Source organism: Myxine glutinosa, chromosome 1 (assembly GCF_964187855.1).
Source record: "Myxine glutinosa chromosome 1, kmMyxGlut1.1, whole genome shotgun sequence".
Classification (NCBI taxonomy): Eukaryota; Metazoa; Chordata; class Myxini; order Myxiniformes; family Myxinidae; genus Myxine; species Myxine glutinosa.
Genome location: NC_136261.1, coordinates 229,689,321 through 229,703,819, shown reverse-complemented (window position 1 = coordinate 229,703,819; position 14,499 = coordinate 229,689,321). Strand labels below are relative to the sequence as shown.

The 14,499-nt window shown below is 44.3% G+C and overlaps 1 protein-coding gene across 8 annotated transcripts in view; it reads left to right on the top strand.

Moving 5' to 3' along the window:
- SMARCA4 (SWI/SNF related BAF chromatin remodeling complex subunit ATPase 4) overlaps positions 1-14,499 on the top strand; it is a 172,499-nt gene that overhangs the window by 44,306 nt on the left and 113,694 nt on the right. For 6 of the 8 annotated variants that reach the window (XM_078784783.1, XM_078784751.1, XM_078784772.1 and 3 more), the window contains exons 3-4: positions 5,234-5,363; positions 12,051-12,401. In XM_078784783.1, coding sequence (XP_078640909.1) covers positions 5,234-5,363; positions 12,051-12,401 — 481 coding nt within the window. Of the gene's footprint in view, positions 1-5,233; positions 5,364-5,853; positions 5,994-12,050; positions 12,402-14,499 lie in introns of all 8 variants that reach the window. The other 2 variants (XM_078784800.1, XM_078784794.1) reach the window with 1 other exon arrangement.

Here is a 14,499-nt window from a genome sequence, read left to right as displayed (position 1 = left end):
GCCGCGGATCACCTTTGTCTCTTCATACTTGTGCTAGGGTTCGGATCGGGACACCGGTTCGGAGGGGCGTCTCCGCGTGTGTGGCAGAGAAGGCTAGGGTTTGACTTCCATTTGACTTCTATAGGGTTGGTTTTCTAAGGCTTATATCAAAATATTAACTTATATCAAATAAATCTTTTAAGGTGAAAGCGCGATGACGTCACCACGTCACGCGGCACGAATGCGCGCCTATGTCGTTGGAGGTATTGACTTATATAGGGTCGGTTTTCTAAGGCTGTAGGCCGCACCTCATTTTGTCAAATAAAGTGGTATTCGGGTGGTTCCGGTATTTGGGACCGCAGGGACGGAAAGTGCAGGTACGGGGTGCTTGGCACTCCCCAGCCGGCCCGCTCTGAAGGTTCGGATCGGGACACCGGGATTCATTCCGGTCGCCCGGTCGGCCCGGAGGTGGGGGTGCGGGGCCTGTCACGGAACGTCAAAACAAACGGCCTGCCGGGGCCGCCCAAAAGTCGGGCGTGAGGGGCGCGTCCACTAATGGAACGCCTCTCGCTTCCCAGATCGAGGGCCACGTGGTCAGGAGAACCTCGTCCCTTCGGGTTGCCCTGCCGTCCCGCCGTGGGCGCTGGCAGGGTGTACTTCAAACTAAGCTTAAGTGTCAAGTGTTAAGTTCCTCCTTGCCCTCGCAAGGGAAAGGCTAGGGTCAAGCTCTTCCAAATTTCCAAACACTAGAAATCGGACGTCTCAAATTAATTAACTAATTTGTTAATACATCTCAGTTGCCCGCGACCTCTCTAGCGCGGGCGTCGAACCAGTTCATTTCCGGGCGACCGGGCCGAGTATCGGCTCGGCCGTGGCCGAAGCCGTTGATTCCGCCGTAGCACGCTAACGCGTAGGCTCGCGCGTCCCTGGTCCGCCGGGGCTCCACGGGTGTCCTACCGTGCCCACGCCGCCATGCTCCCTGAATAAGAGAGTCAGACGTGGTGCCCGGGGACGGAGTTCGCTGTCTAAACATGGTAGCGCTAGGCCAGTGGGACCGCCGGGACCCACGTGCACTCACAAGTTGTTATGCACGTGGGCGACAGTATCACACCGGGGCGCCCAAACGCTCCCCGGCTAAAGTTCATCCTGGAAGCGCCCGCATTGTGCGGACAAACCAAGTCAAGGGCCACGTGGTCAGGAGAACCTCGTCCCTTCCGGTCACACTGTGCCTATCGGCCGGCCTCGAAGACCGAAATTGTGACGGTGTCACCCGAAGGCTAGTCAAATGGACTATAGAAGTGTGCGTGTGTGGCAGCCTCCGGTCCTTTACCTACTCGTGGTGCTCGGTGGAGACATCAAGACAAAGGTCGTCGTGAGGAGGAGCATCAGGTAACAAAGAAACGTTTGGTAACAGGATCCCGACGTTTGTTTCTCCTTCCCCTCCCCCGTGAATGTGTGCTGGGTGCCCTTGTTTGTCGTGTTTTATTTGTCGTATTCATCATGAGGCATAGATTAAGCTAAGTTTCTGCCTCTTGTCCCTTTTTCTTTCCTATCGATAAGTTGCACTGTACATATTTGTAAATGAATCAAATCGTTAAACATTTCCTTTCCAACTGTCCGTGAATGTCCTTTCTTTCATGGCCCGCCATTGCTCGCACTCAGAGTAGCAATCGGCCAAAACAAAATTAACATCAGCGTGGTGGGTACCAACGGTTGCTTGGCCGTCTAAATTTCCATGCGGGAACAAAAGTGGTACACTGTTGGAGGGTACGTTCCCTGATTGCAACTGCCACGTGGTACAGGTAAGTGGTGTTAGACGATTGGACCCTGGTATCGCGCGATGGACCAATTAGCTTTCGTAGTTGCTGGTTCGCAACCTGCCGAAGTACAAAGTTATTCGTGTGTGGCAGCCTCCGGTCCGATAAGTTCGGGAGGGAATGGAGGCTAACCCCCTCATAACCTGAACCCCTGGCCGTGACAATACATACATATATGTATATTATATATATATATATATATTATATATATATATATATATATGTACAGTATATATATATATATATATATATATATATATATATATATATATATATATATATATATATATATATATATATATATATATATATATATATTTATATGCATATACAGACTTGGCATTTAATATGGAATATTTTTTTTGTGTTGGGTGAACTTACTTTTCAAGATGACTTAGAATGAAAAGTTCATTGGAATTATGTTGAAATTATTCTAGATTTTGTTAATGTGACCTTTAAAAGAAACAAAAACCATATTTGACATTTCGAAGCAAATAAATTGATCCTTGAAAGTGATGTAAACTGATATCGAACTCAATTCACGGACAGTACTGTGTTAAACTTCTGTCCTTTTTCCAGAAGTATCTCTTTATTTTGCACATTAGCCAATTTTTTTTTCAACAAAAACAAAAGCTAAATTATGACTGGGATTACGGACAGTAAAATTACAGTTCAGTACTTAGTGTAACCCCCACGAGCATTCAGGAGAGCACGTACACGTTGAGGCATGCTGTTCACGAGATTTGCCAAGGTTTGGACAGGAATCGCTTGCCATGCAGTGACAATAGTCTGCTGCAATTCACGCACAGAGGTCGGCTGCTTGTCCAAGTTGTTGATTTGACGTGTTAATTCTGCCCACAAGTTCTCTATCGGATTCATATCCGGGGACATGGCAGGCCACTCCATATGCTCTACACCACGGTCAGCAAGAAAGTGTTGGATCATGCGAGCACGATGAGGCCGTGCATTGTCATCTTGGAAGACAAAGTTTCCTCGAAAGGCTGCACGAGCAAATGGAAGCAATGTTTCTTCCAGAATGACCCTGTACTTGAACTGGTTCAGGTTTCCATTCAGAACAACCAGGTCAGTTTTGCCCCCTGCATGAAAAGCAGCCCAAACGGTCACCCCACCACCTCCAGCTTGGACTCTTGGCACTATACAATCTTCGTTGTGGGCTTCATGCACTTGTCTGCGCACTCGGACGCGGCCATCTTGACGATAGACCAGAAATCTAGACTCGTCACTGAAGGTCACGTGATTCCAGTGCTCTGGCTGCCATTGACGGTGCTCTCTGGCCCACTGCAATCGGCGCTGGCTGTGTTGTCTGGTCAGGCGTGGCTTTCTCAGGGGACGCCTGGCACGATAGCCTGCTTGAACCAGTCGTTGGTTGACTAGCCTTCTGGATACAGGCACATTTGTCAGTTGCTGCCACTCAGCCCTAAGCCGATTAGCTGACTTGGTATGGCCATTGCAGACTAACCGGTGCAGCTGGCGATCATCTCTCCTTGTGGTTCTGCGTGGACGTCCTGGCCTCGGTATTGGAGTAGGGACACCCCTCTGAGCATTTCGTTTCAGGATCTTTGACACCTGACCTTGAGTGATGCCATACTGCCGAGCAATAGCACGCTGTTTCATGCCAGAATTTCGTAAAGCCACCACTCCATGACAAACAGCATTGTCAAGTTGACGGACCATCTCCAGAGGAAGCGGCAATAACTTTTGTAGATGTGCAGCAGTTGTTTTCCACTAATACAGAACGCAACAACCCTTATATACCCGATTGTGAAGCCAATCGTCAAATGTACCTGTCCTTACATTTTGTCACACCACCTGTGATATGATCCTGTTATTGACTTCTTGCTGCGAAAGACAATCAGTGACATGGTTCTTTCAACAAAGACATCACCGAAGGGTAAAATAAACTCACCAGATTGATATACTGAGTTCAGAAAGTAAACCCAAGGCAAGAAAAAAAAAAATTCCATATTAAATGCCAAGTCTGTATATATTATATATATATATATATATATATATATATATATATATATATATATATATATATATATATATATATATATATATATATACATATATATATAATATATATATATATATATATATATATATATATATATATATATATATATATAATATTATATATATATATATATATATATATATTTATACGTATATACAGGGCGCTGCAAAAGTACGTATACAGTAATGAAAAACAAAACGTGCGCACAAAACGTATTTTATTGATTATACAAGCATATCAATAATAACATATCAATAATAAACATATCAATAATAAACATATTAATCCCTCAAATGTTCAAACTGTTTGCCCCCGGCATTCACACACTCCACTAGTCGAGTGTGGATACCCATGCACACTCTGGCACAAAGGTCTTTATCAGCATCAATTTCCTGGCAAGCCTCCCGTATGAACTGAATCATGGCATCAACAGAACGTGGCTTGCGTGCGAAAACCCTGTCTTTTACACATCCCCAGAAAAAGAAGTCCATAGGGGTGAGATCCGGCGAACGTGGTGGCCAGTCAACGGCTCCCCGATGTAATACTGGTTTAATCCTTACTGTATACCTACTTTTACAGCCCCCTATATATGTATGTACATTACCCAGTTTGTCAATTTAGCCTACCACCGATTCAAGCTGCTAGTCAAGTATATAAACTGTCATTTTAATGCATTTCCCACACACTTCACTGCATCTCCTAATAACCACAGGAAAATGTTTAAAATCGTATTTATTTCATTGCTTCATAAACATATAAGAAACATTATATTGGATTTTCCATTAGAGGTTAGTTTGTAAGGAGTGGGGGAAGGGGTGTGGAAGGTAAGGGGTGGAGGTGTATTCAACAAATTCAATCTCTATTGACCTAGAGGAGTGGAAAGGTTAATTTTCCCACCGAAGAGTGGTTTCCCCACTGATTTTCTGTTGTACAATTCACATTTATTGTGCTAAAATGGTGTGTTTTGCCTTGGTATATTATAAAGAGAGCTTTTACAAGTTTCATTTTGGCAATCAGGTTGTACATTGAATAGATCATGTTCATCCAGAAATACACACACAGGCCTCCAAGGACTTGTGACACACATGCATAACAATTCTCAGGCATGTCTGCTGATAACAACAAAATAAATAAAAATGCCAACGTGCCCCCACCTATTCTGTGTACTAGTTATGCTCACAGCTGCTAGACAGTTTGAACATGTGCAGAAAATGGACACATGACAAAGAATGGTATTGACAAGTGGTCTATTGTGCTGAAACATTCGGTCTTCAGGCTGGGAATGCCTGTAATATACCAATGAAAATAGCCCTTCTCAGTCCTCAAAAGCTCTCCCGCTCCCTCAATCTGCTTGACTTTGCTTGTCTTTTCTTCCATTGTTTTTCTCTTATCATGGCAGCCAATGGAGGGCATGACAGATAAGAGTTTGGAGGACAGTCGAGGGTATGGGCAGATGAGGGTTATCGGTATGAGGCCCAACATGTCAGGCATGGCTCCACCACACAGCCCTATGGATCAGCATTCCCAAGGTAAGGCACAAAAATGTTTTGCATTCTCAGTTATAATGAAACATGTACCAATTATATTCCCGTAAATGAGAATAGAAGGCTTCAAAATACAGGAATTGTTTTCCCCAAATACCTATAAGGGTTGTCTCAAAGTTCCATCACCCTACTTGTAATGATTTTTGGTGAAAGGCCTAGTTGGTCACATAAAATACATGTATATGACTCGTTATTCGCCGATTTGTCTGGTAAACATCAGGTTTTTCAGACTGTTTTTTATTTTGGAAATTAAAATAATGGCATATATTACCAAGGACATGACTGTGACAGCTTCAGTAAAGAAGACCTCGATACTTGTTTAATTAATAGTGATTGAGAAGAAAAATGTACCTACGGAATCCACCAATACATTTTGGACAAAGGAAAAAGTGTGTATTAAAAAATCCACCAAGTTTAGGGGAAGACGTTTTGCATCTAATGAAGAGGTTAACACAGTTACGTTCACTGTGTTAAGGACACTCTCAGAATGAAGACTTCTGTGCTGGGATCAAAAGATTAGTCGACTGCTGGATGAACTGCATTGAAGAGGATGAAGAATATGTCGAACAGGAATTCCCAAACTTTCTCAACTCGCAAAACCATTTGACTAACCAGGTAATCTTTTGGGTTCCATGCTCAGTGTGACTTTGTGGGGGGAACAAAAGCATACATCGAACCAACCAAAAGGTTGCACCACTCTAAAGTAGATCTAGGGGTTGCAAAAAATATTTCTTAGCACAAACTGGTGTATATAATTTTTTTTTTACTGTAAACATAACCTGAGTAACCTGCAGTATTTTTACGATTGAAAACTAAAAGGCTAAAAGGGCAAATAAATAAACAAGAAAGATGTCGTGCATAGCATAATACTGGACTTGCAAATTCCAAATAACAATATGCTTCTAGGTTTTGATTGGTGAACCAATTCAGTGACCCAATATGCAAATTCTGTTCAACCTAGCAGAGTACCCAGCCTCCAGGTGGGTGGAGATTGCGCATTACTTGCTGAAAAAGTAGTCCGTGTATCGTCAGAAGACTCCATAAATGTTTGTGTGTTGTGTGTCTAAGGACGTCTAATAGGTCTACAGGTCTAAATGATCTAAGGGTCTAAAGGTTTCAAGTGGTCCAAATGGTCTATAGGGCTCTATAAGAGTCTATGGGGTTCTTAAGGGGTCTAAGGTTTTAAGAGGTCTAAAGGGGTCTAAGAATTTGAAGGGCATTTTCCAATAGTAGTTAGGGTTTAAAGGAGTCTAAAGTGTCTAAAGAAGGTCTAATGGGTCTAAGAGGTCGAAGGGCCAAGGGGCCTAATTGGTCTAAATGGTGTAAAGGTCTCCAGTGTTTTCAGGGGTGTAAAAGGTCCAGAGGGTCAAAAGGCTCAAGTGGTCAAGATTGTCTAGAGGGTCTAAAGGGTCTTGAAAAGTCTAAAATAGTCTACAATGGCTCTAATGGGTTCAAAATGTCTTAGGGGCCCAAAGGTCTAAAGGGTATGTTTGAACAGTAGTTACACGCTTAAAGTGTATTAAGGTCATCGGTCTAAAGGGTCTTAAAGGTATGGTGGGTTTTTAAGGGGTCGAAAGGATTAAAGCGGTCTCAAGGGTGTAAAGTCAAAAGGGTATAAAGGGTCTTAAATGTTCCAAAGGTCTAAAATTACCTAAAATGGTATAAAGGGGTCGAAAAGGTCTAAGGAGTATAAAGGTCAAAATGTCTAAAAGGTACGTTCCAATAGTCCGTAATTAATAGATGTTGTCAAGGTCTAATAAAAAGTAATTAATAGACGTACTCAGTCCAACTTGCGTTCAAACAGTACATAATTAATAGACATACACATCGGTCGACCGAGGCTTCACCATGCCAAGGGTTCACCGTCTACCTGTGTTTTTCGGTTATATATATATATATATATACTATATAAAGTCAATTGGATGAAAATTGATGTATGTGACCTTGACCTTTGACCTATTGACCTCAAACACAATACGCTTCTAGCTTGTGAACACTTCTTCTAGCTGGTTGAGTTTCATGAAGATCGGAGTAAAAATATGACCTGCAGGCGATTGACCAAACATAAAAACAAACAAACAAACAAACAGATAGGCAGACAGACAGAATATAAGACCAGACCAAACAATATACTTGCGAATCTTCAAATTCACAAGTAAAAAAGGCCGGTTTATTCTACAGGTTAGCATCCACACAGGTCTTGCTCCTGGGAGGCATTGTCTATACTTTACCTACTTGGACATTCGAGTTTCCAGGACAACCCACAAAGGATGCATTTATATTCTCCAATCAGCTGTGCAGAATCAGACCAAGTGAGATGTAGAGGATGGTCAGGACACCTTGGTTAGCATTTTGTAGCGAACGGCTGTTACACGTGAGTTGATATTTCCTTCAACTACATCCAGAACAATGAAAATATATGGCATTGTAGCGCTCCTTCAGCATTACAGTTTAATTTACACAAGCATGCACGCACACACTTGCACCCCCCCCCCCCCCCCCAAAAAGCACACACACATATATGCACATGCACGCACACGCGCATGTGGATACTTTGAGACCTGGGAAGGCTCTGTTCCATCTTCTGAATCCCCCATTTGGAGATAACAACCACACACACACACATACACAACCACACACACACACACACACACACACACACACACACCCTTAGCTTGGTACATTCTCAGATGCTTCAGCATAGTCAGCTGAGCTTACCTAGGCAGCTTACATTTTCTATCACCCAAAGTGGAGTCAAATGTGTTGAAACATAAATTCTTCTTTGGGTCGGACCTGCTCCGTTGATTGTCTTCTTGACTATCTTGTATTCTCCTTCCATATACATATTGTATATATATATATATATATATATATATAATTTTTTTTTTCAGCTTCACCCTGCATTGAACTGGCAATTTATTAATCTCTATCAATTTGAATTCTTGAAACAGATTGAAATACACAGCCTCAGTACTTCTGCTGGATCATAAAATCGGACTCTGCACTCACTAACTCCTCGGACCACGGTTTGGTCAGAGTTCGTGCATGAGAGGGCTCTCAAGACTGGCATGTTGTCCTTGCTAGAGCTCACTATCTTGCCTTTCTTGCCGTTGGTTAAGTGTGATGGCGAGTGTGCAAACGTGATGAAGAAAGTCTTGCTAAGTCTCGATCCGGTGCTCTTTACCCCTAGGCCTTGTGAACGGCCAACAGTTCACACTGGGTTGGCTCATGAACATGTATAAACACTCACAGTGGCCTACCGAGCAGAAACTATTGGCCGGTCAAGCACAATCCAAATATGCCTCCGGAGGGTTGACTGCTCGGCAAGTGTTGATAAAGGAAGTGTCGTTCTCTCATTTTCCAATTTCACCACACGTTACCAAGGGATTTTTAATTTATTTATTTATTTTGTGCGGAAGTGCCATTGTCTTGTCTTAAAATGCATTACTGGTGTAGGTCATTAAATACAATGTCGTATCCTTTTGTGTCGCCATTTTACACCTCATCTGCACAATAGAAAATGCTTTCTCTTCATCTTTCTGAAATCCAGTGAGAGCAGCATGATCTCGTGAGATGACTGTGATGGTCAATATGTGAATAACTGTGACTAATTTACGTGTGACATAATTCCAAGCCCATCCCGAGTGTTTGATGTCCAACAACTATGCTCTCTTGGATGACATCATTGCCCATTATGGCTGGCTCGGCTTTCTCACCGACAATTTTATATTACCAGCAGGTCTATAGGTACATACTGCTTTCCTGCTGAGCTGCAGACAACCGTTTATTTTACAGTGAAGATGCAAAACATACAATTGCACTTTGGGGAAAACTTCAATTGTTTTCAATCTTTCTATCAGGTGAGGTTGACTCAGCCTGTCATCCTTCCGAGGTCGGCAAATTGAGTACCAGTTCACTGGTAATTCCCTGCTTGTCGTTAAAGGCGGCAAAAAGGGTTGGCGTCAGGAAGGGCATCCGGCCGTAAAACATTGCTTCAAAAAGGGGACCGAAAAACAACAACAACCACGGTCCCCGAAAAAGGCCAACCCCCGCTTTGCGGGGAAAAATGGCCTCTAAAGGTGGTTATTTATCAGGCATTTGTAGGAATTCTATTTTGTACAATCCAACAGGTTTATAAAATAGATAATTGCTTTATAGTGGTAAGATGTGAGGGGTATCTTGCTTTCTTCCACCGAGAAAGCCAATTCTTGGATTGATGCGAGGATAAGCTCTAATCCTCAGATAAATGGGATGGTTGCATTCTGTTACAGTATTTGTCCCTCTTAACTGTCATAGCTGATGATGTGAATTTACATCAGTCAGTTATAGAAAATGGAAACAAGTACTATCAGTGTCTGTGATGCCGAAGTTGCATTTTCTGAAGGAGCATGAACCCAGAATGTGTGAAGAGCATTTGGGTCTTGATGGAACTGAAGCTGAAGAGTTGAACATTAAACATAAACACTTCTTCTTCCTTTAAAAGCATTTAAAATCATTTTAAAAATGCATTTCAATCCTTGGTATCTCCTTCATAAATGCTACATTTTTTCCTTGTCCAACACAATATATGTCTCTTCTTCACAAGGATTATTTTTCAGAGCTGTTTGTCAGCTCAGCGCTTGGTCCATCAACCCCTTCCTCCCACTGCTCATACAGTGCCACATTTCTCCATCCCTTCAACAAGCAATCCTATTTCCCATCCCATTTATCTCCATTTGTCAAAGCTTGGAATTAAGAATCCAAATAAGCCTCCAACTCCACCCCTCAATGTCCCCCCTTTCTGCATCCATCCTCACCCCACCACCTCAATAATGATTCCCCCTCACTCTGCCCTCTAAAATATTCCACAGCACCCCACACACTCGAACATTCCCCCACACCCACCCACTCAAACCTTCCTCCACACCCCTCAAACTCAAACCTTAACTCTCACTCCACTCACCCCAAAGCCCCCCCCCCCCCCATCCTGCAATCCCCCAACGCCTCCTCCCCCCTAACTGTGTGGACTTCAAACACCTGAGGTCTCCACTCGAACCTAGCAGATCTCTCAATCCAGGCCGTTGACGATAAACCAGACATAATCTGTTTAACACAATCCTTCCCAGATGAAGTTTCTGACTCCTTAGTGTCTCTCCCTGGTTATTGTCTCCTCCGATTTGATAGGCCTGAAGCACATCCCAGCAGTGGAGTTGCATTTTTTACATCAATAACTCAATTCTCACTGCACTTGTACTGATCTTACACCTCCCAACCCCCATGAATATCTCTGGCTGGGAATCCTTCTCCACTCGCACCTTTTGTTCATCTGTGTGTTGTACCATCCTGCAAACAGTGACGACTCCATCTGCCTCTCTCTCTCTCTCTCTCTTTCTCTCTCTCTCTCTACCTCTACCTCTACCTCTACCTCTACCTACCTCTCTCTACCTCTCTCTACCTCTCTCTACCTCTCTCTACCTCTCTCTACCTCTCTCTACCTCTCTCAACCTCTCTACCTCTCTCAACCTCTCTCTCAACCTCTCTCAACCTCTCTCAACCTCTCTCTCTCTCTCTCTCTCTCTCTCTCTCTCTCTCTCTCTCTCTCTCTCAACATGAACAAACTTTGAACCACTCATCCAAACTCTAACTCGTATGTCAGTATGTGGTGATTTCAATTGTCACAATGCAAATTGGTTGGTTGTTGGTACTTCTCTCACCAGTCATGGTACTTCGGCAAAGGACATCTGTGACTCCATGGGACTGACTTAATCTGTGAACTTTTAAGTGCCACCCAGATTTCTCTCAATGGCAAATCCTCGCAATGGCAAATCCTCCCTCCTGGATTTGATGATGACTAACTTTCCTGCAAATGACTCGTGCTCTTCCTCTGCTCCAATTGATTCATCTGATCATATGATTGTGAAACTTTACATCTCTCTGGCTATTCTCAGAGAACTGCCTCAATGCCGGTGAATCTGGCATTTCACTCAGGCAGATTGGCAGGAACTACAGGCAGCCATTTATCTTCATGGCTGGTCTCCCATATCAACTGCCGCTGATGTTAACTCAGCCTGGGAATTCTTCCACAGAAACCTGCTCTCTCTCTCTCATGCATGGATTAATCCCATCCCATCTTCAATAATTATCTTACCTCTCTTCTTACCCATGGTACACTGAATCCTGTGTTGAGGGAGTTGCTCTGAAACAACTTGGCTTCCCTTCTCAGAAGGCTAATCCAACCGAAGGCAATCTCGGTGCATTCCAAAAAGTCCACAAGTGTGTATCCACTCTCAGGATAGCCAGAAAACAACATCTGTCCATCCTCAAGAATGAACTTTTAAACTTGTCTCCCTCCTCTAAGACATGGTGGCACCTTGTTAAGTCTGTCTCTGGTGTATGCTCCAGTTCCATCCCTTCCCTCTTTTCAAATGCCATCACAGTCAGGTCTTCAAGACAGCTATTCACCACCATCAGATCATCCCCAATCCAAAACCATAATCTTTTCTACCCTCGTCAACCTTCCTCAAGTCCACTTCTGACATGAATACAATCTGTAAATGATCATGTCTGTTATTGTAGTGTGATGACAATTTTGGGATGACCCATGTATATCTTCCAAATAGAGTTTTTTAGATTTTCTTTAATTTTATTGTTTCCCTCCTAATTTATTTTCTGTCTTTCTTTTTTCATCTTTAGGATATCCATCACCAAACCCTTCTCCAATGGGTGTTTCGGAACATGCACCGAGCCCTATGTCAAGTGGCATGGCCACGCCATCGGGCCCTACAGTGCCCTCACCTGCCTTGCCTGAGCCTCAGGCTGCTGGCAATGTGTCCAGCTCCGGGGTGGGTCCCAAAGGACCTCAACCAGCTTTCAGTCCTGCCCAACTGCATCAACTGCGCACTCAGATAATGGCCTACAAATTGCTTGCACGTGGTCAACCTTTACCTGAAAATCTGCAGCTAGCGATTCAAGGGAAGCGACCATCAGCTGCAGGAGCGCAAGCTCATCAGCCGCCACCCCCTAACAACTTCAACAGGCCACATGGTGAGTGTAGATTGATAAACTGGCTTGGTAAAATAAAATATTGCTTCTTCTTCGTTCGTATGCAGCATAAGGCTGCGGGGTAACATCATTGGCTGAGGGCGTGGCTGTGCCACTGATGCAATGCCCTCTGCTGGTTGGGGCAGGAACTTGGAATTTGGTCATGGTGCTGGAAATAGCTCTCCTACTCTTCGCGAAGGACACCATGGGATCTTTAACGTCCACCAACAAATGCTGGCAGACGGGACTTCCGTTTAACATCCGTCCAAGGGACGGATACCCTTTGATCCGCATTGATGAATCACCCTTCCTGTGAAATACCCTGATGACAGTTTATAGATTCAAACCCAGGCTAGACATCTTAGAGGTGAGCGTGCGTACCTCTCTGCCATCCTGTTGGCCCAAAAGATTGGTGATCATACAGGAAAATGACCTGCATAATGTTATGTCGGGGGGTAAAGGAATATCTAGAGCCAGTTAGATCTGAATAGGTATCATGCTTCGACTGTCGCGATAGGGAATCTACCTTGTAATAAGTTCTATGTTTAGCCTGGGATGTCGGTATAAGCTGTATTGGTGTCCCCGCCACGAGGGAGCGGGGCGTGCTAAGTAGTACAGGGATTATGGATAAGATTCCTTTTTTTGTCGTCCCCTCTGTCGCCAAACCTGTGTCCCTTATGGCAATGCACTCATTTAAACACTTAGATAGGTCCTTAGTGCACTCATTAAATAATTCCCCTCCCTTACCACAACGACTTTGGGAAACAGGCAGGAAGCCAGATTGGGGCACCGCCAATGGGGCCGCAGTGAGCCACACCACCAGCTGGCCTAGCAACCAGCCTCGTGGCAGGCTATAGCCACGCCCAGGGAACGGGTGATTGGTTGGAGCGGGAGGCACTCGACAAATGGAAGAAAACCAGTGAGTGCGAACGTTCTAGAAGACGAGGGTCGCAGTGCTGGTTGGAGAAAGAAAGGCCTGACGTCACAGGGCGAGCAGTAAAACTGCCGACTCGCCAGCATTGCGCTCTCTTCTCTGCTGGCCTGGGCTGATTCGTTTCCTTCCTTCCTCTCGTGCTCTCTCCGTTCCTGTCTCTCTTTGTGCCTCGTGTTGGAGATCGGCCTCGTGTTGGAGATCGGCTTCGCGTGGAGATCTCTAGCCCTACGTTGGTGTGGTGCTTGGTGCTTGGAGCTTGGAGCGAGGCGTGCCGCTGAACAGACGAGGCTGGGGCCAGCGGGTCGCTCGAGGCCTGGTGGCGCACGAGCGGGGACGAACGGAGCCGCGTTGGTCAACGAATCCACCACTACAGACAGATAAGGATGCACCACATTACACAAATACATAACGGTTTTATTTTTCCTTCATTCATTCCCTTGTCTCGTATTTGGAAGTCGGTGTGCAGGATCCCGATTTAGGACATTTTATTACCGGCGCCTATTTTCCTGTCCCGCTATTCATTGTAAAATAATCCTTCTATTAATTTATTTTCCCTTCAAAATCTTGTGTTCGTTTGAGTTAATCCCCCTGCAGGATCGGAGCTGCCGTCGGTTCATCTGTAAGCTCTTCCGCTTCTTCCTCTTCATTCTTTCTCCCGTGCTTTTATAGCAAAATCCGTATTTGATCGTCGCCTCAATTTAAAGCCGTTTGGTCATCCGCGAGCCCTGGTATTAACCTGAAGGGTTCGCGCGACAATAATTAAGTATAATGATGATAATTAAAAAAAAAAATTGGCCATGATGCTGGTAATCTCAAGTGGACTGACGGTCATCTCTCGAGGTTGTAGTTCAGACATCTGCTGATTTTGGGGCTGGGAGCCCCCATGATCCAGTAGGAGGCCCATGATACGAAATTGAAGAATCTAAGACTGTGAGCGATCCTGTGGACCATTGCGTAGAAGGGCTGTATTGGGTTTCAGAGCAATTGGTTGGTAAATAAGAGACGAGTATGGATCCAAAGTTTGGGGGGTAATCCCCCTTCCCCTCCCCATGCACCCCCATAAATCCAAAATCGAAGCTTGAGTGATTGTGCGGGCTACTTTCTTGTATTCGTGTGTCAAGTTTCAGAACAAACAGCTGGGTGATAAGGGAGAGTAGCAAAAACAGC